Genomic DNA, 25,496 nt, shown 5'->3' with positions numbered 1-25,496 from the left:
CTTTGCCATGTGGGCGGGATACTCTCAGTACCCTGCTGGGTTCTCCAAGAAGGGTGGAGGAATCAAACCTGAGTCGGCCGCATGTGAGGCAAATGCCCTACTTGCTGTGCTATCACTCCAGCCCATATATGTATCTATATTTATATATCTATACTTATATAGGTATATAGTAGCGGCAAGCTACCCAGAGTATCTCGCCCGCACGACAGGGCCTGGCAAGCTACCCATGACATATTCGATATGCCAAACACAGTAACAACAAAGTCTCACAATTGAGACGTTACTGGGCCCGCTCGAGAAAATTGATGAACAACGGGAGGATATATACATATAGTGTATAATTTTACATATATATGTAATATTTAAATATATGTGTATAATTGTACATGTATATGTAATATATGTAATTGTAAATATGTAATATGTAATATAATTGTAATATAAGGTAAAGGTAAAGGTAAAGGTAAAGGCCCTCCCGTTGATTGTCGATTTGCTCGAGTGGGCCCAGTAACGTCTCCATTGGAGACTTTGTTGTTACTGTGTTTGGCATATTGAATACTCTCGGTAGCTTGCCGGGCTCTCCGAGAGGGGCAGAGGAATCGAACTCGGGTCGGCCATGTTGGCCGCTTGTAAGGCGAACGCCCTACCACTGTGCTATATCTATATTTATATAGACACATAGATATATAGAAAGAGAGACAAAACTCGGTTTTATTTTTCTAAGTGTACTTAATATAGAACAGTTTTCACACTTGGTTGTGTTTATGTGGCAAAGGAATTTGAGATGAGATCTGGTCACTCTGACTTTTATGAAGAACAAACTGGACTGGTAAGATACACTTTGATTACTACTTTGATTATTGTATGATTAAAGGGGAAAGAAAAAAGGAATTACTGTTGAGTGGCTGAGTCAACACTTCACAAAGAAGAATAATCAAGAATCATCAAAGCTGCAAACCAAAAATTAACTGGTATGGGAAAAAATTTATTTTTGTTCCATTGTACAGGTAGCTCATATTTTATAAATAAACTTTTCCTAAAAATATTATTGAAGTATGGATACATTTTCTCATGAAAACAAGGATAAGTTAGATACTCACAATAGCCTATAGACATTTATTTAACTTGTTACAGCAATGAAATATTTTATATCTACAATGAATAAGTTATAGAAGACATACATTAATTATATTTAATCACATTTCAAGAAGATTTAGGCAGGCATAGAATCAAAAGTATCCTCAGTCAGATAGCCTTTCTTGTGGGCTAGAGCAAATATTTTACTCTGGCTGGACCTTTGCTTCCTTCTCCAAAGATGTCTGTATCTGTGCGGCCCTTGTGGAGCAATGGGCACTGCAAGAAAGACCTTAATGCTGAATACTCAGCGTGTTTTTTTATTTTTTTCAGAAGTGCAGAGACAGCAGAGGGATTAGAGTGTTTGCCTCCATGAAGCAGACCCCAGCTCAATCTCTGGCATTACATATGGTCCCTGAGTACCATCAAAAGTGAACACTGAACACAGAGCCAAGGATAAGCCCTGAGCACCAAAGGGTATGAACCAAAAACATAAAGCAAACCATGAAGTGGGAAATGATCTGGTATTGACATGAAGTCCCAAGGGAATGAAACAAAAATTTTTCCTGTAGTTGCATTGTCACGAATCCCCAAATCAGACAAAATGTTAGACAAACCAAACTGGAATTTTTTCTGCTGATGTTACTTACTGGTCTAGGATCAGATTCAGAACTACTGGAGCAGACAATAAGAGCCAAATCTATCTCTTGGACTAAATGCCTCCATTTAGAATTTTATGCAGAATCTTAAATTCAAGAAGTCTACTAATAATATATTCAGTAACTCATCTGTATCCCCCACTCCTTCAGCAGTTCTCTTTCTCAGCAGATGACCTTATAAACTTCTAATTCTGTGACCTTAGTTTGAGGAATCATACATTCATTTCTCTCGTATTACTCCTAAGATCCAATTCTTAAACTTGTAGTCTATTTTACCCACTTTCTATGATTTTTCAATCATGATTTACTTCATCCAATATCTACTGACAGTATCCCTGTCTTGGATGACAGCATCCCTCCTTACTATCCCTTCCCTCAACTGTCACTGTCACTGTCCTCCTGTTGTTCATCGATTTACTTGAGCAGGCACCAGTAACGTCTCACAACAAATTGTGAGACTTGTTTTTACTGTTTTTGGCATATTGAATAAGTCACAGGTAGCTTGCTAGTCTTTGCTGTGCGGGCAAGATACTCTTGGTAGCTTGCCAGGCTCTCCGAGAGGGATGGAGGAATCGAACCTGGGTCGGCTGCATGCAAGGCAGACGCCCTACCCGCTGTGTCTTCCCTCAACAGTTCTTAAAAAATAATCGTCAAGAAAACAAAAATCAAAGGGTGCTTCTATAGTAAATACCACCACTACCATTTCAGTCACAATTACTTTGCAGGTCTCAGGTCTCATTTCATACACTCGAGATAAGCCCATGTTAGGGTAAATAAGCCCTTGCGGGGAAATCACAACCACCTGAATGTCAGAAATGACATTTGGAAGCATTTTGAGGTGAACCAAACACCAAGATTAATGCTGATCTATGTTTCATAATATCCTTCTCCAAAGCTCCAGGTTTTCTTCATGATGGAAGAAGAAACTCTAGTCCTGCCAAATCCCATTTTCTCTGGAGGAAGGATGAGTGGAAATTTTGCATTCCCAGCTGTGGCACTATGGTACTGCTATCACAGGCTCTGAGGCCGGGCACCCTTTGTGTAGGGAAAGGAGGAAGAGATTGGATGCTTCATGCTTCAGCATGTTGGTTTGTGAAAAACAGATTTTTCTAAATTCAGCACAGGATTAGCAGAGAAACAGAGTTCCTTTGGCAGAAATAGCTAGAACCTAAGCTTTTTCATGTCTCGCATGTGGCTGAATCCCAGAGCAAGACTGTAACTGGAGTTTTAAAAAGTTAATGCTCATGGTATTCTAGTAGAAAGTAAAGTAACCAAGAAAGTATTAATTCTCCCTATTTTCCAGACAAGTATCAGGGCTATATTTATTATGAATGGAACAACAGCACCATCAATCCTAGGAGGCAAAACACAGGGGTTTTTAGAAGAGTGTTCAAATCCTATTGCTAGTTAATGAAAGTTGAAATAGGTCGTTATCTTAAAACCTACAGTTAAATGATCTCATTTTAATAATGTATAATTCTAATTGAACAAGAGACTATCAAGCTGACCATTAAAGATGTATGGTATACCTGGTGTAAAAAATAACCATTAATCACAAAGAAATGTGATTATACTTTAAAATTTTTTCACAAAGAGCAGAATCCATGGACACTTCCAATTATTTGTAATTTATTTCTCTTCTTTTAGTACCACTAAATAGACCAGATGTAATTAGTTGTATTAAAGAAAGTATTTTCAAATTCTTTTACAGCATTAACATTTAGATTTGTCCAAATTATATTTACACTGAAATCTCCCTCGCCTATTCCTCTTATCTTCTATCTTACCAGAACAAATCACTTCTATCCTGCCAACTGCTCACCTGACCCTTCATGTGCTTTTTCATTTACCCATGTCTGATGAATCATTCATTCCCATTTATTTCTAAAATAGTTCCTTCAGTCACTTCCCTTCATCATCATTGTCACTACACTAAATATGCACTGGGATTGACTTTTTTTTACCTGAACTAGAATAACAACTCTAGATATTTGGGTAGGTGTCCTCTCAAATGATGAGGGGCCCCACCAGATACTCTCAGTCCGTCCAGCCAGAGGTTTGGTCCAGGAGCCTGAAGATGCTCTGTTGCTTGGGTCCTGGGGAGTGGGAGGATTTCTGGGTCACCTTAGAAGTTTCTGGGCCTTCCAGGACCACACCCAGAGAAACTCAGAGGTCAATAATGCTCAGGGGACCATGTAGTGGCAGTAATCAAAACAAGGTCGGCACATGTGTAGTTGTTCTATACACATGTGTATGGAAGTACTGCACTACTTCCAGACTGGCATAGCTTATTTTGTTCTGTAAGAATGATCTTTATAAAAGAAAATCTTCTGTTGTGACTCTTGATCCCCTTCACACTTAGGATAAAGTCCTCTATTTCCCTCTTGCTGATTTATGAGGCTTATTATGGTTTGGTCTCTGGGAACTCCTGCCAGATGATATATTAGTCACATAAAAGCTGGAATTTTGCGACATGGCAGTCTCTGGAAATAGCTTACCTTCCACTATACCAGCCTCTGCTTGAAACTGACTGTATTCCCACCTCACCAAAACTATGCCTACTATCAGTATCTAGTCCTTGACCCTTCCTTATGAGTCATGTATAATTATCCAGAAACCATCTCTGAGTCAAGCCTGGGCTGGATTTCATACCAGTCACTAGTCACTTCCTCACCTAATTCATACCTTAACACTAATGTAGTTGTTTGCTTCTGAATTCTCCTCTAAAGAGCAAGCTCTGTAAGATCAGGGTTTTTTTTTAATTATTTTATATCTGTGGGTCTACAGAAAGTATAGGAAAAATTCAATAAATACGTTTTCCACATGAGTTCGTCAGTAATTCTCAAATTGTAGGTGCATTAAATCTGTGGGTCTACAGAAAGTATAGGAAAAGTTCAATAATTATGCTTTCCACATGAGTTCATCAGTAATTCTCAAATTGTAAGTGCATTAAACAATCAAGCAGTGCTGTTAATTATAGTGTTCCTGATTCAGTAGGACTAAGAATGGAGCAATCAGTAACATTTCTAAACCTGTCCAGTAACATTTCTAAAGGCTATTGGTTCAGATATCATACTTCGAGAATCACTGGACCATCCCATGGGTCAATGAACAAAGTGAGAAGACTAACAATTTTTTATGTTATTTTCATTAAAAATTTATTCTCTTAGTAATCTTAATAGGTGAAAAGGCATTCGAATAAATTCAGTGTTCTTTTGTGATAAAATGCTCAATAAATTATGCATACAAGGAATGTATTTTTACCTAATAAAGGCTACACATACCAAATCTAAAATTAAAACCATACTCAACAGTTTGATGTTGAAACTTCTAGTTGCTCAATCTATTTCTAAGATCAGGAATAAGACTATGATGCCCGTTCTTTTTACTTCTATTCAACATAGTGCTGGAAGTCCTAGCCAAAGCACTTAGGCAAGAAAAAGAAATAAAAGGGACTTAAGTCAGAGAGTAAAGAAATGGTCATGGATAATGACATTATTTTATATAGAGAAAACAAAGACTAAAAGAAACATTGTTGAAATTAATTTTTCAAGATTAGGAAATCTGAAAGACACAAAACCAACATATAAAATAAGTTTCAATTATTTACACCAACACTAAACAAACTAAAAAATGCTAAATTAAAACTCCCATTTAGAATAGTAGCAAAAAGAACAATATTAACTTTGAAGATTAAATATTAACTTTGAAGATTAAAGATCAGTAAATTGAAAACTACAAAACATTGATAAAATAAATTATGAGTATACAAATTAATGAAAAATATCATAATTGAGAAACAATATTACTAAAATGTCCAGATTAACAAAAATTATCATTGTCACTGTCACTATCACTCTCCTCCCATTGTTCATCAATTTGCTCGAGCGGGCCTAGTAACATCTCCATTAAGACTTATTACTGTGTTTGGCATATCGAATACGGGTAGCTTTCCAGGCTTTGCCGTGCGGGCAAGATACTCTTGGTAGCTTGCCAGGCGGAGGAGTCGAACCCGGCTTGGCCCAGCTGGCTGCATGCAAGGCCCTACCGCTGTGCTATCAACAAACAAAAATACCTATCAGATTCATGTTTCCAAAACCAGAAAAAAATTAAATTTATATATAATCATGAAAGAGTTCAAAGCATAAAAACAATTTTAGCAAGAATAGAGAGCAGTCATCACACTTTTCTGATTTTAAATTATATCACAAACCTATCATTAGCAAAACAATATGACAGTGGTACAAAAATAGGCATATAAAACAAAGGAAAAATCCACATATGTAAATTATATTAATCTTCAACAGGGGTGTCAAGGTTACACAGTAGAAAATATATAGTATCTTCAACATATAATACTGGGAAAACTGGATGTCCACAGAGGAAAAATAAAATGTTCCCATACCTTACATAATATCCCAAAATCAATGCAAAATGGATTAAAGAGTTACTCATAGACCTGAAACTACAAAAACACTTGAACAAGATTTAAAAAAATCTTTTTGACACTAGTATAGAAGATGATTTTTTTTAACTACGACTCCAAAAGCACAGGCAACAAAAGCCAAAAAATAGACTAAATTGTATCACACTAATAAACTATTTCACAGCAGGAAAACAATGAACAGATTGAAGATGCTTCTCTGTAATGAGAGAAAATATTTAAAAACCTTTAATTTTAGTTAATATTCAAAACATGTAAGGAACTCTAGAGTAAACTATAGTAACATATTACCCAGGGTTTTTTGTTTTGTTTTGTTTTTATTAGTAAAACACCATGAGGTACAGTTATAGACTTACAAATTTTTGTGCTTGAGTTTCAGTTATACAATGATCAAGTACCCATCCCTCCACCAATGCCCATCCTCCACCACCACGGGTCCCAGTATCCCTTCCACGCCCCGCCCCCCATCCCACTCTGCCTCTGTGGCAGGTTTTGAAGTGGACAAAGGAACTGAAAATTACATTTCTCAAAATAAGACAAATAGGTTTTGAAAAGGTATCCAACATCACTAATCTTCTAGTAAGTGCAAAGTAAAGTGAACAATATGGTATCACATAAGCCCTGTTAGAATGATTGTTATCAAAAAGACAAAGGGTAGCAAGTGCTGGGAAGGATGTGGAGAAAAGTGAATCTTTTGTGCTCTTGTAAATGTAAACGGGTTCATCTCAATGGAAGACAGTTTAGAAAAAAGATCTTCAAAAAGTAAAAATAGAATCACTACATTTCCAGCAACCTCATTTCCGATATATAACCAAATGAAATGAAAGTATCTCAAATATTACATATACATATATATACACACATTTGTAGACACACATATATGTATATATATATATGGTTAACATATTTGTGTCAATATTTTATGTTATGTTAAAATATAAGATGAGATTTACTATTTCAACAAGCTGCAATTCAGTGGTATGCCAATGCTGTACAACTACCACCAAATTCTACATGCTGTAGTAAAAGTACTATGTAGATTTTTATTATCTTAAGATTATTTTCAACTAGGATTGGAGGACATCCATGTAATTAAGAATGGAAGATAACACTTGTAAGATACACACACATACACGCACGTATACAATGTGGCATTTTATAAAATTTCAAGCACTGTTACTTAGCTGTTGTCTAACTCTCTTACCTCCTGTGCTTCGTGGGCTATTAGCTGATCCATTAATAGTCTTCTCCGTCTTTTCTCCCTTTGCTCTCTTGCAAATGCATCTTCCTCTAAACGCTTTTGGATTTTTTTAATGTAGTCATCATCCGAGTAAGTGTTTAACAAATCAGTCGCTGTCTGACCTGATGTGTCTAAATGTGGCTTGGATGCACTAAGAACAATAGTTTTCATTTTAGATTCAAAAAATACAATTCAAACACATGTCACTACTTGTGTTAGAAAAACTTAGAAGCTTCTTTGCTCTATCAATTAATACTCTAAACAAATATTAGATCTCAGAGCGACTTATTCAGAGAGACCATAGCTTATTAATAGATTCCACCTTCTTAGCCCTCTTTCTGGATTCATTTTTAGCCATCTCTATGTGGTCTTCTGTTTCTGTGACTGATCAATTCTTCCATTCTCGTGATCCTCTAGGGCAAGAGAGTGTGGGTGAGCAAGAGTATGGATTTCTCTCTGCTTCATGTTGAATACAAATGTCTTGTCTCCATTGTTTTGAGTTAAGAAAAGGAAGAATATTGACAATACAAATGTCACTGAAGTCACACTGCTATAAGAGCTGACTCAGAATGTCAAAATCAGGATGCTAGGGGCTGGAATCATAGTTCAATGTGTAGGGCGATTGCCTTGTATGCGGCTGACCTAGGTTACATCTCCAGCATCCCATGTGGTCCCCCGAACATGGTCAGGAGTAATTCCTGACTGCAGAGCCTGGAGAATCCCCTGAGCATTGCAGAGTGTGACCCCAAAAACCAAACCAAACCAAACCAAACCAAAACAAACCAAAACAAAACAAAAAAACAAACAAAGTCAGGACACTCTATATCGTCCTGTGGATGATTCCACCTGCTACACTTTTCTCACATGCAAGTTGTTCTATGAATGCCTGTGACTTTCTGGCTGCCTCAGGGCTGTGCCTGGGAGTCCCTTGGTTAAAACGTCACTTGTGCATCATATCACTCATCCCTATAGGCCTAGAATCAGCATAGCTATTTGTCCACGTTTGGGAACCTAAGTAAGAAAACCTCACTCAGGGCTCGTGTCCAACCACCTGGTCAAAATTAGAAGACCAGAAGGAGGAGTCTGAGGGATATCACCAGTAGAAAGCAAACACCCTCTGTTTAGTGAGACAAATTGTAGCTAGGAACATCATTTATAGATTCATTTCAAAGGTACAATTAAAAGATACATTTTTATGTATATAAAGATAAAAAACTACACATTTGATATCTCTTAAAAATAAAGAGAAGACAATAATACAATGGTACAAGATATAACGTTACTTGCCAAAAATAATAAATTCTTATATTATGAATAATTAGTTTTAAGGCTAGAAGTTATTTATTTGATTTAAAATATGATTTATTCAAAAGATAAGAACACATTAGTGTACTGTATAGGAAATAGTTATCAGTTCTCATATGGATGGAGTACTTTTATAAAAACATTAAATCTTTTAAATTAAATATAATCATATATATAATATAGATCATATATTATATTATATATAATAGTTCATTCATTCTTTTGATTCAAAATCAGGGAGGCTCAAAACATCCAGAGTCAATAGGTAGCAAAGGGGGGGAAAATCCACTGAAAGGTTTGAGGCTCCCAACTGAAGTCTGAGCACATAAGAAAAATAACCTGACTCATTCCATTATATATCTATAGCTTAGATGCATGACAGGTATCTGAAGTCTACTAATTCCAAAAGCTACTAAAAGCATCATACCAGCATAATATAATTACGAAGATTGTATACTGAAATCCCCGTTATTTTATCAGCAGGGACTCTACCTTTGGTTGCATTCTGTCACTAAGTCACTGAGCTGGTTATATAACTAGCAAAGTCACAGCAATGCCAAAGGTAAAATCTAAACCAATTTATTAAGTTTTAATATATTTATAAAAATTTTGTCATAACTTTTTTCAATCATTTCATCTCAATTATTTTTACTTACATGTGTTTTCAAAGGCTTTTCCCTGGGTTGAGCATGAGTAAATAGTTTTCTCCCACTGCATTTATGCTGCCAACAATATGCTTAATGTAATCTTCTTCTTTGACTATCTATTAATGTCTTATTCAAATAAAAGCTTGAAATAAGCTACATGTTATTTTCATGAACAAATCTCTATTTTTCTAGATGTGGGACTGTTAAGGGCAAAAACTATGCTTACTCCTAACAACTGTTTACCACATCTCCTATCAGTTAATTTATATGTGTATGAATATTAGTAGTAAGAATCTTGGTCAGATTTATATAAATACAAATTTATACGAAATAAGAAGTTGGCCAGAGAAACCTAAGGTAAATCTATATACACACTTATCAGAGTACAGCAGTCAACAATTTCAACTAAAGAAACAAACACTACATAACATTTATTATTTGCCTTACAAATATGGAAATTTTACATGTGCAGTAACAAAGTCGTAGAAGTATTTGCATCAGTATGATTGAGACATAGTTCCTTCTTCCACAAGAGAACAAAAAAGCACAGGCTCTGAGATGACATATCTGAGTCACTGTTTTCAGGAACAGGTTGTGAAATAAATATACAAGAGCAGAGACTGCTCCTCGGGGCCAACCTATCAAGGTCTCCTCAGGGCCAACCTATGTTAATGCATTCTGGTACCAACTAGTATGAGGTTTCCTTGAAAGCATTCCAAAAAAGAGTTCAAGAGGCTGGAGCAATAGCATAGTGGGTAGGGTGTTTGCCTTGCACTGATTAGGATACTCATCAGTCAAAATAGATGATGGTGCAGGGATGATAAAAAATGATTGGTATTAACTTGGAGATTAATTAATTGCTAACTTGTGTAGAAATGGAGATTTCCCAGAGAGAGGCTGGCAGTGGAGCTATAGAGAACACCATTATTGCCCAGAAGTATTTCAGTATGTCAAAAGAGCAGTTTCAGTGGATACCATTTATTTCACACCTCGATATTCTGTCAATGAGGTAAAAGAAAAAATAACAAATAAAATCATTTCAAGAATCAAAACTAAGTGGGTGTGAGGGAGTTCAGGTGTTGCAAAATGGGTAAGATGAAGATTGTGTTTCTTCTTTGTAAGCCAGGGGCAACACTAATAAATGGAGCGGTGGGCTTAGCATAGGAAATCAGGAATTTCTGCAGAAGGTACTATATTATTCTTCATTTTCCTTCCACACTGGACTTCCTCATTATTTTTCCCCTTTCACTTTTATTTTCTCACTTGACTCTATTCCCTCCCCCTTGGAAATACCTACACGGAAATAAAATATACAATTTGTTTTTTTTTCTTTAAAAAATCACCATGAATTACAGTTACAAAATTATTCATGATTGAGTTTTAGGCACACAAGATTCCAACACCAAACCCTTCATCAGTGTCTAGTGTTCTCCACAGTGCTCCCAGTTTCTCTCCCACTCCTTTGCCTGCCTCTATGGCAGAATTTTTCTTTCTCTGTTTTCCTTTTTTCCTCCTTTTAGGCACCGTGGTTTGCAATACTGCTACTGATAGGGTATTATGCATGTCACTTTACCTCCTTTTAGCAGTTAGCCCTGATCCAGAGTGAATACTTCTATCAACTGATTCCACTTTCTTCTTTATAGATTGATTTCATATTCAATAAAACAGTTTGGATAGCTGCCATTTGAAAATGTGACAAATTCAAATTGCTTTTACATATTTAGTCCCTAATCAATTGTTTGCTATGAGTCATGAGTCGGTGACCTCTGAAAGAAAGCAGATCTTTATCTGAAGGTACTCAAGCCACCATTAACCAGGTGATTTTTCAATGGAGTCACCAAATTTGTTGCCTTATTGACAGATATTCATTCACTCAACAAATTAATTCAGCAACTCTTTATTGCTGCCTCCTGTGTTAAAGTCAGAAGATACAAAATGAGAGAAACCTAACTAGAGTCTAACAAGAGATTTACTTAATATATTAACATAGTGGTAACTTGAAATAATTTTAGTATAAGTTGAAAATATGCATGTGAACTCAGAAGCTTATATATAGCATGGAAAATTAATTTCACATCTCATGACAGCCACTTCCCTCTTGAGCATCACAAAAGTTGTTTTAACTTTATTTTTCTCATTTCTCTTCCATCAAATACTCTTAATGAAGATTATACAAGGTACAAAGATCTCTGGATGGCTATTTCAAGTAACATTTCTCAATATTTAGAAGCCATAGGTAGATTGAACATTTTTTTATTATTAAAATGCTTACATCCTACCTTTCTTTGGCCTGGAGATCCTTTTTAATTAATGCCTCAAACTTCTTAATCTCATTGGCCACATCCTTTAAAGAAAATAAACGATCAGATTTCTGTTTCAGAATATCATTATCTACCATATTCTTTACAGTTTATAAGGTGACATGTGCTATTAAGGTTAATTAAAAGGGAAAGTACCAAAGACTGCATCCTGGAATGTTGCAATCATTTCGTCTTTTTACTTTAATACTTGACTAAATGTATCTATAGGAACTTGAACAATGCATAATCTGAATTCAGTTCATAACTCTAGCTCTAACACTGCATTAAAGTGCATATAATCTTTCTGTATCTGCAATTGTTTTAAGAGACAATAAGCATTTGTTTAGATAGGAATATTTCATTAAAGATTAGTTCAGGAGAATTTCATGCAACTTTATTTACACTTGTTCCTTTTTTGAAAACTCATCTAACCTGATCTTCCCACTGTACATCCATATTAATGAAATTAATCAAGTCAAGGAAATGAAAGAAATACTTTACTTAAATGGGGTCTAGTAAAACCTGTGGTGTAGTATTTAGAATTCAAGTGCAATATAATGTTTTAATGTAAACAAAGAATAATGAATCCTTGTATAATGCAATGAATTTAGTTATCAGAACTATCTGTCAATCTCTGCTTTACCATCATTATGAACTTGGGTAAAGTAGATCACTTTTTTGAGTCTAAGTTTACTTAGCTGCAAAATGAGGAATTAATACTCTGCACTTAGAAAGTTATTTGCAAATTAAAAATGATATTAAAAGCAACCTACTACCTGATATACAGCAGATGTACAATAGATAGTAATTAATATTCTTTTTCTTAAGTCACACACGGACATGATAAACAATCACTGAAGCAGTATGCAGCATAGATTATAGGAATTAACATCAAAATAAATCGTGGCTCTCTTGTGAAACATGACATTTATATTTATATTTATTTTTACACTTATATTTATATCTCCTGTTGGAATAATTGGTAGTTGGTATGATCTAGTAAAATATCATTAGGGTAAGAATTTTTAATTTAAATACAGTGCTGGCAAGCAAATCACTTAAATTTTCTAGAAGTCACAGAACAATAGTATGGCATAATAAGGAAGAATTCAGTAAACATTATATTAGAAATGGGACATTCCTGGTATGTGCACCTCAACTGGCCCTGCTATAGGAGCTAGCACCTATGAGGAGAGCACTCACTCTGGCCTAGTTTGGCAGGGGCATAGGAGTGCGGGCAAACTTCTCATAGAAAGTTATCATGCTTAGCCTAAAGTTACATCCTTTGTTTCTGAATAAGCAGCAGTATACAATGAATGAGTTGGGTATGCATGCAGTTAAGAAATTCTGAACTAGCTGGGATAATGGCAGAGATAAAGTGAAGAGAAATAAAGGTTGGGGGAGGGTTCTCTATATGTCAAAAGAAAAGATTATTCTTTAAGATAAATATGAATCACTATTGGAAGATGATCACTTACCTCAGCCTCTTTTTTCTTTTTCATCAGTTTTTGGGCCTCAAGTGCTTTGAAAGCACGACTTGGTGCAGGTTTGGGAATCTGTATGATAGCTGCTTGAATTTGGGCCATTATTTCATTTTGCCGTCTTTTGCTCAAGCGTTGCTAAATATACAACATATATTTATTTATTCAATTCATCAGAAAAACAAACAGTACTGTAAACTCATAGGTACCCAGATATAATTTTCTATTAAAATTTCAATATTCAGTAATTAAACAATGAACAATGTGCATGAATACATAATGTTAGAAGGCAGGTGGCAATATAATCTAATTTCATATCTCCAGTTTCAAATTATGACTTTAGTATCATCAAATAATTACACAATCCCCAAATTATATCTATCAAATCTGTATATTTTATTTCTAGATGATAATATTAAAAAGACCATAGAAAGTATTTCCAAATGAAGAATAATATAATTTTTTCTCAGCGCCATAGTCAGGGTCTGCCCAATAATGGGAAAAGAAAATTGTGTCTCTAAAGACAATGAAAAGAAAATTCAATCTAGGAGGTTGACCTTTGGACAGGTTTTAGGAAACCCAAATAGATAACCAGCTTTTCCCAAAACTCAATTACACTTGAGTGCAAGAAGAATGTCATATGTTGAATTAACACTCAAATATGTGGCATTGTTATTATATCAAGTCTTCTTAAACACAGAAATTATTTTATAAAGAATATTAGCAGGAGAGAACGATGGGAAAAAATTATAAAATCAGTTAAATATTTGAAAAAACTGATCTTAGCAATAATAAAATAAATCACAAATTAATTACTAAAACATTTTATTAAAGCAAATAAAACAACTTATTATTAAATCCAAAGACAAGCTTAATTTACTATTCAGATGTCAGAAATTTTTCATTTTTCATTTCATTTCATCATCCTGTTATTCGTCGATTGCCTTGAGCAGGCCCCAGTAACGTCTCTTTCATCCTAGCCCTGAGATTATATTCAAGGCTATTTAGGAGAATGAGACCCATCATTGTTACTGGTATCTGGCATATTTGGTACGCCACGGGGAGTTTGCCAGACTCTGCCCTGTGGGCAGGCTACATTCGATACATTCGATGCAAACACGGACCAAGGAGTCAGAAATTAAGAAAAAAATATAATTTCATTTTATTTTTCAAAAGTTGAAGTTTTACTTAATTGCAATGTTTTATATTTTTCCTTTGAAAAGGAAGATCTAACTTTCCCTTGTGTTGTATTTGCTTTCAATCTTTGCTAATATATCTTATTTCAGTATATATTATAATGCTATATTTTATCTTTACCAACTTTATTTGGAGATTCTGTACATTAAACTTGCCACATAAAAGTGAATAGACTGGTTCCATATAAGGTCCAGCACTCAGTCTTCACTTAAACACTCCTTACTGTAAAGACCATTGCCAAAGAGAAACCTGAGTCTTATCTACTCTTTGTCACATAGTGAGAGGATAAGCTCTTGTAAAGTTTGTCCCTCATTTTTTACTACCTCCTCAAAAGGAGTTGTCTATAATGGAATGTGGTTTTTTTTAGTCTAAGTGTACTAAATTTAAATGTAATTTTCAATGAGAAACAAATTCTTTTGCCTGTAGTTGACACATTCCATATACGAAGCAACTGGAATTTCTCTTAAAGTCCTTAATGACTCCACACAATGTTATTATTCCATGCCCTTAATGGCTGGGGAGATCATTAAAGATTTTCAAAGAAATCAGAGAAGCATTGTGTGGGGGGCAGGGAGAGAGGAGTGAGTTAAAGCAGAATGAACTAAGAATTTGTTTAAAAGGTGCTGGGGGGGGGGGGGGCTGGAGTGATAGCAAGCACAGCCAGTAGGGCGTTTGCCTTGCATGCGGTGGACCTGGGTTTGGTTCCCAGCATCCTATATGGTCCCCTGAGCACCGCCAGGAGTAATTCCTGAGTACAGAGCCGGGAGTAACCCCTGTGTATTGGTGGGTGTGACCCAAAATTATTTTTTTCAAAAAGGTGCTTAGGGGGATTCATGGGATGCAAGCAGAGAACCACCCTAGTTGCCTGGAAGAGAGAAAATGGATAATACAGAAAGACCAAAGGGGTACAAAAGAGGCAAAAGAGAGGGAAAGTAACTTCTCTATCTCCATCAACAGAGAAAATGTTCATAGCATTAGCTGGAACAGCACAGAGGAGGAGATTCATCACAAAAGCATCTGTGCATTAATCAGAAAACTGAAAAAAAAAAAAAAGAAAGAGTCACCCTGCCACTTCACCATTCAGAGAATGACAGTAGTCAGCAGAGTTAGTATGAGAGAAGGGGGAAGCGGCTGAAGGAAAAAGCCGGGCAGAACATGAGTCATGCAAGAGAATACACAACTTCTAAGACATTAATGCTTATGCAATGTGTACTATAGGCAGAAATCACAAATAGTATACTATGCACTATTGAACTTCTAGAAATACTTTTGGATAAAACCTTTTTGACATCAACACATCTTTGATCTTCCTTGAATTTTTGAACATTTTCAAATTTCTCAAAATACATGTGGTCAAGCTCTTCCTTCTTTTTATATTTTTCTTGGAACCTGTGTGAAACCTGCATCAGACTGAAATCAGTTTGGCGTGGTATCAGGTTTCTAAGTCTCTAAAAAAGCATTTAGAAAGGGGGAATAAAGAGCAAATTGTCATTATAGGCACAAAACAAATTTTATACTAAAAAAATTTCTATGGATTACTGCTGCTCATATTTAAATAAATTAAAAGTCACCAAATGATCACTCATGTTCTTAATCAGTATAAGGGCAATAAGACAGAATTTTCTTATTCTCACATGAATTTATACTTGAATATTTTCCCTGAGCTTGTCTATTATTTTTAATTTGTGCAGATAACATTAGTTTACAGGAATAGCGTACCCTTGAAGCATATATGTTTTTGTATATATATATGTCATAAATATGTATATGCTTTGGGCATACAATTTCCTATCTCTTCAAAATAAATACTAAGACACCACAACACCACCGAAGAATCTGAATCATTCACCACAGTCCTGGGTCCCCTCGCCTCTCTCCTAATAGACTCAGCTCTGCAGTCTGCATTCCCCCATTTGCCCTGAGTTAAATTATCAATGAATGGTATTTAAATTCTTGGAAATACATTTTACAAAATCAATTTGAACACATAAAAGATAATATGAGAAACACGTTTCTTTTTAAAAACATAAGCCACTTCCTAGAAAACAGTAAAGAAATATTAAAAATTCTGGGTCAATGGAAATGAGAGGGAGAGAATTACTAGAAAATGAACTCTTCTAAGAGCATCATAAACTGAATGCAGAGTAGTATGACTCTTGTATTTAGCTAAAATGCGTGTTTAGCTAAAACTTTTTTAATGCAAAGCCATCTCCTTAGAAGCTAAAGAGTACAGAACAAAAACAGTGGTAATGAGGCACAGACATTTCTGGGCCCTCTCTTCTGAGACTGCCTCGCTTAATATTTACAGACAGTTGAGCTTCTTTGAAGCTCTTATGCACCTTACTGTTCTCACTGTGCCTCCTTCACACAGGTGACAAAAATTCAAGGTCTATGAGCATACTAGCACTCTACTTGACCAAATATCTGCACCTGCAACTTAGTGTTTACTTTTCCTCTTAGCCCAGGAAATACGTAGTGAGATATTATATCATCGTAGTGTTAGATGAAGTGACTTCTAGCATCCAACTACTTAGGTTCATGTTTCAGCACTATAACCCACAAACTTCAGGAAACTGAGCATGATTTAACTTCTTTATAGCCCAGTCTCATTACCTGTAAAATGAGAATTACAAAGGTCCCCATTTTATAGGGGAACTGTTGTGAACATTAAGTGAGATGATACAAGTAATGACTCCTGGAGCAGGACTTGGCCCCTCGCTATGAACCTTGTGTTAAATAGATTATAGTCATTACTAACTTTGTTATGAGATAGACTCCTGTGTCTTTCTCCATTCAGCAGAAGAGGAAAAGGCCTCTCTGTATCTTTTCAAAGATGGTTCATCCATCTGAACTGTAGACTAATTTCTACAGTTCGTCCATCTAAACTGTAGACTAATTTCTACAGTTCAATTTTTCTTTTGCAAAGGGTTTCCTCACACTTGCTCTTCCCTCACTCCAGCTGGCAAATAGTACCATCTCTCAAAAGCAAGTATGAAACTGTTCCTCTGAGCTTCTTGCTCAAGTTTTCTTATATTCTCCTTTAACTCTACATTTCTTGAAAAATCAACCATGTTCCTTTATTCCTCATATCCTCAATGCTAGGCAATTCACACAACTCTACTGAAATAGTGAATTTACCCAACTCAGTGCAATTAGCATCACTTAACGTGGGCCAGAGAGATAGTATAGCAGGTAGGGAGCTTTCCTTGTACATCTTAATACCTGGTACTCCATATGGTCCCCTGAGCAATGCCAGGACTAATTCCTCAATGCGGAACCAGGAATAACTCCTGAGAACCTCTAGATGTAGTCCACAATGCCCCATCAAGCCCCCTCAAACCAAACTAAGAATCATTTTATTGAAATGCTTTTCTTTCCATAAAATGGAAACTCAAGGAGCTGGTATCCCTCTCCCCGACCAACCCCCCCCCCCACACACACACAAATGTTGCTTATTTTCTAAGTTCCTGACTAATTAGTATTTGTTCAATGACTGCATTATTAATTCTGAAAAGCCATTAAATCAAACAGTCTCTTGTTTTTGTTGCAGCTACACAACTCTGTAGCAAGTGTTACTGTTCACTATTCTATACAAATAACTTTCTTGTATGTTGTGTTCTTAAAACTATAAGAAAACCAAATTCTGAGGCAAGTAGAGTTATTTTTGCAGCTGAGAAAATTGAGACCAAAACTGTTCCAGGGGTTGGCTTAGAGTTAATCAGTTTGCAAGTGAGGAAGGCAGGTACAATACTGTTGTTTGGCTTTAAGCCTAATCTAATTTGTGCCTCTCCAAGAGTGCTGAGTCTCTTGTGCTCCCATGCTTGTAAGGATGTCTGTTTAGAATAGACAAACTTGAAAATAGAAATGGCTCTTATATTTATTATATCATTGTCACTTTATGAAGACAATTTAAATATTTTTTCCAGTTCTACTTAGTATCCGGTATCAGTGAAGCACTCCTATAAGTACCCTAAAAACCTGGAAGAATTATTATGTTCCACTTACATAAAGGAAATAATATAGGAACTAGAAAGAATAACTTGTCAACTAAAAATTCATATCAGTAAATTAAAATACTAAATGATAACTTGCAATGTTCAAACTCTTATACGTGGGTATCACTTGATTTTAAGGAACAAAGATTGCATGAAGCCACATGACAATAAAATCTAGACAAAAGCAGCAGCAGGAGGTGGTCACTGGAGACTGAAAAATGAGGTTGACATCAGGGAGTAAAAGTACCTGTGTCCATTGAGTCTCACAGCAAGAAACCATGTGGATGGGGAAGGATGCATAGGAGTAGTTGGGTGGGAAGAAGAGGAAAGAAGAGGTAAGGTGAGCTTGTGTGGAAGAGATGAGGCAAGTTTTAGTGGAGAGAGTGAATATACAAGTTCTGTTTAAGGGGAGGCTGCCAGTCAATGTTGAAGAATCCAAGTCTCAGTATTGAGGACTAAGAAATAAAGATAGAAAGGTTGAGTTGGGAGATCCTTTATTTAAACATCCTGAGCATTAATCTAAATGGGACTCATAATATGTTTGAAATAGAGAGTTTTTAATTAAAAGAATGCAATGAAATTAAAATCTGGGAAAGAGTTAGCTAGTATTTGATTAGCCTCTAACTGAAATCCTGAAGATCAGGAGACATATTTGTGAGTTTCAGCAATAGTTCATAAGGAGATGTGAGCAGAGGTGATAGCAATAGAAGTGGAAAGAGAGGAACAGGCATCAGAAATGATGGGAACTGAAAACAGAACCTGACAAGCTATTGGTCAGGCAGATAGGATAAAAGAACACATCAAAAGTGGATAAATTAATTGAAAAAGTGAATATAAAATAAAACCCAAGTATGACCACTAACACACATAAAGGACATATGTAGCCAATGGATTTTCTTTGAGAAGTGAACATCTTTACTATTTCTCTTATGTACTTACATCTCGGAAAGCCTCACTTTTCATGTTTTGAAGTTTTACACTGGCCAGGGGTTGCACACTTGTTATTTCCACTCCAGCGAGTCCACTTTTTTTCTTTTTCTGAAGAGCAATGTACATTTGATACAGAAGTTTTGTTGCTACCCCAGGCTTTTCTGTGATGATGCTGTGGGCTATGTTCTGATCAAACTGCACACCCAGACGATGAAGTGTTGGCTCCAAGCGAGAAAAGTTATTAAGCTTGGCGCTTGAAATCCTAGGTGTTAAAACGTTATGCATAATTAGGCAATGGCATTGAGTTAAAAATTGGATGACAACTATCTGACCCATTACCATGATCTGATATTAAGAATTATTCCCATATTACTTGGAATACAACATTTGTTCAAAACCAGTCATTATTCTGGAATGACTAACATCTATTTATTTTATAGACTTTCAGGCTTAAAAATAAATGATAGGATTTTGATGAGAATTCAAACAAATAACTGAATGTTTTGTCTTGTCTTTAAAAAAATTTTTTTTCAGGAACTATACCAGTTGGTGTTCAGGGCTTACTCCTGGCTCTGTGCTCAGGATCACTCCTGACTGGCTGGGGCAACCATATGGGACGCTGGGAATTGAATCTGGATCAGTGGCAGGCAAGGCAAATATCCTACTTACTGTACTATTTCTCGGGACCCTCAATGTTTTCTCTTAAGTGTTGAAATTTTACTGTAGTTTTAGAAAAAATGTCATTTTGGAGAAAAATTTTATGTAAGTGTCTATTCCTAAAATTACGTCATCACTAGAGTTTGAAATAAACCCCAGTGTTGTATTTTCAAGGCTAATAATGATCCTCTTGAGCATTTTCAGAAATAGTAACTAAAACCAACTATGCAATCTCATAAATTATATAATCTTCACTGTTTAGATTATATTACTGTTTTAGAAGCAATAATGGCTTTCTAACTATAGATTAGATTTATTTTTGAATAACATAGTGACGAATTTAGACTCATTTTGAACGTTCATTAATCCATTTATTAATTTACTCTCTCAACTAACAGTTATAATTATACTATGTACCAAGAATTGATTTATTAAATTTAAATATCTTTGTATAAATTTAAATTTAATTAACTAACCCATGTATTAATATCTCTCTCAACTAGTAGTTATAATTATACTATGTATCAAAAATTGATTTATTAAATGTAATATGTTTGTGTATATTTAATTAAATGCTATAAATATGTATAAGGCATAAGGCATAGTCCCTGCTCCTGAGAATTCACAGTGGAAAAATCAAATGTGAACCCTAAGTTTGATAAATTGAGAAAAGAGTTAAAATAGATATTTCAAGTGATAGAGGGCTAGCTGTGATCCCAGTGACAGAAAGAAGCAAAAGATGCCCCACGCATCTCAGTCTCCGTTTTGCTGTTTTTGTTTTGGAGCCACATCTGGCACATCTTTGCTCCTTGCTGGTTTTTTTTTTTTTTTTTGGTTAGTCACATTTAGGCACCACGATTTACAAAGCTATCTTTAGTCATACAATGTTCTAATTCCAAACCCACCACCCGTGTCAGCATACTCTTCCAGTATCCCCATATTCCTTCCCAGACTCATCTACCTTCTTACTAGACACAATTATAGGTTTAATTTTTGTTTGGATGCCATGCTAACAGTACTGTTAGGGTGAGTGGATTATACAGATACCTTGCATCTCTGCCAGACATTTCCCATGATCCCCACCATTGTCCCTGTATTACCTCCCATTCTTCTTACTCTATGCCCTCCATTTCTCTCCTTTGTTGGCTTTCTCTGGGGACTGAGTGGTGCCAGGGATTAAAGATGGGTCTCCTGCATGCAATGTGTCTCCCAGCTCATTGAGCTAGCTCTAGTGCCTATCTTTCCAATTTAATACCTCTCTGTCATCAAATGCACACATCAAATTTGGCCACTGCCCGATTTTAACTTATCATTGAAACATTCAATAACAGACTTCAATGGAAAAATATTCTTGATTATAAATTTAAGTCCTTCAGCCTTCCAAATAACACTTTTAGAACAGGAAGAGTTGTTAAATAAGCCCCTAAAGAATTTCTATTATAGGTTTATTCACTCAATTATTTCACTTTGAATTTTAAAATTATTTGGGGGAAGATACAATGGATGTAATGACCTCAATTAAAATTTAGAACTTATTCTCAGAAGCGGCTCTATAGAGATCACTTAATATCTAAACTTTATACACTGCTCCTAATATACTCTTTCTCAAAAGACTGCTCTCATGAAGTTTTTATAAAACATTTTTAAAAAAATAACATTAAAACTGTATAAGAGCCATAGAATCTTTTCCACAAAAATGAAGACACATGTGCACTTTATGTATATGTCATATTTGGGTGCTTGTGAACCTTCTAAAATTTAATTTGTACATGTCCATCAATTACACTTAAAATTATGCTCTACAATGAAGTGGGAAATGATAAAATATAGAAATGATTTCTAATGATGAATAAAGGGCCAGTATCATGAAAAGATCACTTATCAATAAAAAAATTCCAATGCAATATTTTGAATTCCTCTTTCTAATCTTTTAGTGTAAAGAAAAACCAGTTTACTATTAATCTTTTAAATGACATTTGGTAAAATATGCTTAGAACATGACATTTTATTACCCAAACTTCAATTAATTTAAATACAGAGAAAAATGGCCTTAAAGATGATGAAGAGAGAGAACATAGTCCATAAAGTAATCATAGTAATAAAAGTAGATATTTTTGTAGTCTTCTCAGATTCAATTTTGCAATCTGTCCCTATCCCAAATGACCTTAAATTTGAGGTAACAAATTGTTTACTTAATATGAATAAAGTAAAATAAATGATGTTTTGAAGAGTCTGATTAGGAAATAGGATATTTATATTGATAACCGCTATGTCACTTTCAGTGTCACTGTCCTCCTGTTGTTCATCGATTTGCTCTAGCGGGCCCAGTAACGGCTCCATTATAAGACTTGTTGTTACTGTGTTTGGCATATCTCTAACCTCTATGTATTCTCCTAAAACCAGAAGCTGGTACCGCTACTTCATCTTCCATTGTAAGTTATCCTTTAATGCCAGGACGCCCTTATGTTTTATCCTATGTATTTGGAGAGATAAAAAATGAATCTACTTCTAAGAGTTTTGGCTTGGTTTTTACTTTGGGCTACTAAGGCTAGTGGCATCATAATCAAGGTGGAATGTAAGTTTCCAAATAGAAGAGGGTTGCGATGGGCCCATGCAGGGGACTCAAGCATTCAGTGGTGGCCGAGAGCTACTTCCCCAGGCAGGACCATGGGCAAAGGTCAGGCGAAGAATGGGAAAAGGACAGAGGAACAGGAACCAGGCACCAGGGTGGTGGGTAGTTGGTTTACTTCTCTCTCCTCCCCGGCATAGTCCGGATCCTCCCCTTGTGGCACAATCATAGTCATAGTTTTTGTCATAGTCCCAGACATCAGAGTTCCATCATCCTATTCTCCTTGTAGACATCAAAGTCCTCTCCTTCATTATCTTTTCTTCCTCATCTAAGTGTAGTTTCATAGTCCTCTACTTCCAGGCATCATCGTCATCTGGTTCTCCTTCTAGTCTTCAACGTCTAGTCCCGGTGTCTTGTCTTCAGCATCTAGTCTTCAGCATCTTGTCCTGACTTTCTCATCCCCAATATCTAGTCTCTAACGTCTTCAATGTCTCGTTTTCTACCTTCTTGTTCCCTCTTATCCTAACCCCCCCCACAGCATATTTACAGAGAAATCATGAAGGGTGGGGGGGTAAAAAAATGGAGTTGAACATTATCATAACAACAAAGAAACATAAAGCTATCCATACCACAGTCCTCAGGCCAGGTTAGTCTTTCCTAACCCAATCAAGGTCTTTATTCAGTTACTTCTTTTTGGGTCATGACAGAGTTTGTCCATGACTGTACTCTGAGATTAACACAAGGACAAAATATCATCTGAGAAGATTACTCTAGATTACTAGGAGATCCACTCAAGGGCAGGATTCCATCCAGCATATTGCTTTCTCCTTTCCTCAGCTAGTAATCCATTTAGCAGTCATAGTAAATTCATTTCTTATAATACTACTAGCAATGTCACTTTGTATGAACACAGTAAGAGATATATTAAGCTTATAGGTTGGCTCTTCCTGGGGAAATCTCACTATATACTCCATACCACAGCCCTCAGGCAGGTTAGTCTTTCCTAACCCGATCAAGGTCTTTATTTAGTTACTTCTTTTGGGGTCATTGACAGAGTTTGTCCATGACTGTACTCGGAACTTATAGTTAAGTATTATGGTGCTTGGCCTGGCCCATTTCAATGCCCGGGTATCTCACAGATTGCCGTGGGTCTATCCAGTCCCTCATTGGGATCCTGTTCTTAGAATACTAGGAACTAAGGAAAAAGGAGGCTTACGTCAAGTAAATAAGGATACCCAGGAGTAAATATTATTATAAAGTCAATTAACTCCCATGTTATAAAGCATAGCATAAGCTATCTTCCTGTGTCTACACAAAAAGGACATTGCTAAATAAACCATGCAAATGATATAAAGGAAAGAGAAAAGCAATATAGGATTATTAGTGCTTGATGGAATTGGGTATATCTCAGTTGCAATGTTGTTGGAGTGGCTCAATAAACCTTAAGATCCCTGCAGGAGAAACAAGGACAACCCAATGTTATCCAACAGAGGAAGAAACCAACAATTATCATTTCCAAATGTTAGCAAAGCTTAACCCTACACTTCTCAAAAAATGGGGAATATTTGCTGTCTTCAAGCTTCTACAACACAACCCCAGATGCGGAGACAATTATTATAGTCCTGCACACTTTAGGCTTAAGAGGGATTTTAGAGACTGGTCAAGGTTTCCATGCAGAATGCTATTAATATCTGGAAATACTTAATATATTCTGAATTTCTAAATAATTAAAATTCTGGGATGATAGCAAGGTTCGTTATAAAGAGCCATACATTCATCTTGTAGAATATGATCTACCAGTAAGAAATGAGAATCAACAGTTGTTTTCGAGCACAGAAAAACCACTGGGACCATTTTGCTCTAGAGATAGAGCATATGATGTAAATAATGACCTCTGTGGGAATAAGGAATACACTCTGGGAAAAGACTTCTCCCTCTCCACTTGCAGTTATTATTTGCAAAGGGATTATCTTTCTCCCTGCCACCCTGCCAGCTGCGGAGCAATAATATCTTACAGGGCAAGTAATAGCTGCCATCCATAACATCCATGCTCCTTCTAGTTATAGTTTTTAAACTCAAATTATCATTTTTCACACTGAGAGATGAACTGAGGGTATTTTTAACTGCTTAAGGTATTGTTGTTTACAATATTGTTAATGAGTGTCCCGTGTATACAATAGACTGAAGATATTTTAAAATATCAACTAGTTACTTTTTAAACTATTTTTAATTTTAATACCAACTAGTTATTCTTAGAATTAAGTAACTTCCAAGATATATAACTTTAAGTTATAGAGCAATATAGACTTTGTTTACTATTTATATTTTATAGAAAAAAACTTACAAGTACCAGAGAGAGTTCCCAAATCATGGGTCCTGGTAAGTAGACAGCTGCCTACAAAAAATAATTCCTCATCCATTTTGCTATTATAGAAAGGTGCACTCTATAAATTTACCCACATTTGCTTCTTGTAGGACCATGTTCCCTAAAACAGGTTATTTCAAGAACTAGAGATGAGTATATAGCTAATGTGATGCTATTCATTACTTAGAAGAAATTATTCTCACGCTGTACAGTTCAACCTTATGTCACCTTTGAAATGGTGCACTGTGACTGTGGCAAAAAGATTATGGTTGCCAGGTGTCAAGGCGAGGGAAAAATAAAAAGGCAGAGGACAGGACTTTAATTAACTTATTTATTTATTGCTTTCTGGGTCACACCCAGCGATGCACAGGGGTTACTCCTGGTTCATGCACTCGGGAACTACTCCTGGCGGTGCTCAGGGAACCATATGTGTTGCTGGGAATAGAACCCGGGGCAGCTGCATGCAAGGCAAACACCCTACCCGCTGTGCTATCACTCCAGCCCCAGGACAGGACTTTTAAAAAATAGTAAAAATCCAGGGGATGTTGCCATAACGATAGATATATGCAATTGCATGTACAGGGTCAAGCATGCTGAAAAACAATCTAATTGCTCCTCCAAATATAAATGCAT

The 25,496-nt window shown here is 35.9% G+C and overlaps 1 protein-coding gene across 1 annotated transcript in view; it reads right to left on the bottom strand.

Annotated features, from left to right (window-relative positions):
* The window catches only part of SPEF2 (sperm flagellar 2), a 186,378-nt gene that overhangs the window by 149,678 nt on the left and 11,204 nt on the right, over positions 1–25,496 (bottom strand). The window contains exons 3-7 of the mRNA XM_056112166.1: positions 19,282–19,534; positions 15,628–15,795; positions 13,148–13,288; positions 11,649–11,713; positions 7,382–7,568 (exon numbers count right to left, since the gene is read on the bottom strand). Coding sequence (XP_055968141.1) covers positions 7,382–7,568; positions 11,649–11,713; positions 13,148–13,288; positions 15,628–15,795; positions 19,282–19,534 — 814 coding nt within the window. The remainder of the gene's footprint in view (positions 1–7,381; positions 7,569–11,648; positions 11,714–13,147; positions 13,289–15,627; positions 15,796–19,281; positions 19,535–25,496) is intronic.

The sequence above is a fragment of the Sorex fumeus genome, unplaced genomic scaffold, assembly GCF_029834395.1.
Source record: "Sorex fumeus unplaced genomic scaffold, SorFum_2.1 ptg000015l, whole genome shotgun sequence".
Classification (NCBI taxonomy): Eukaryota; Metazoa; Chordata; class Mammalia; order Eulipotyphla; family Soricidae; genus Sorex; species Sorex fumeus.
The sequence above is the reverse complement of the archived record's forward strand: the minus strand, read 5'-3'. Positions and strand labels throughout refer to the sequence as shown.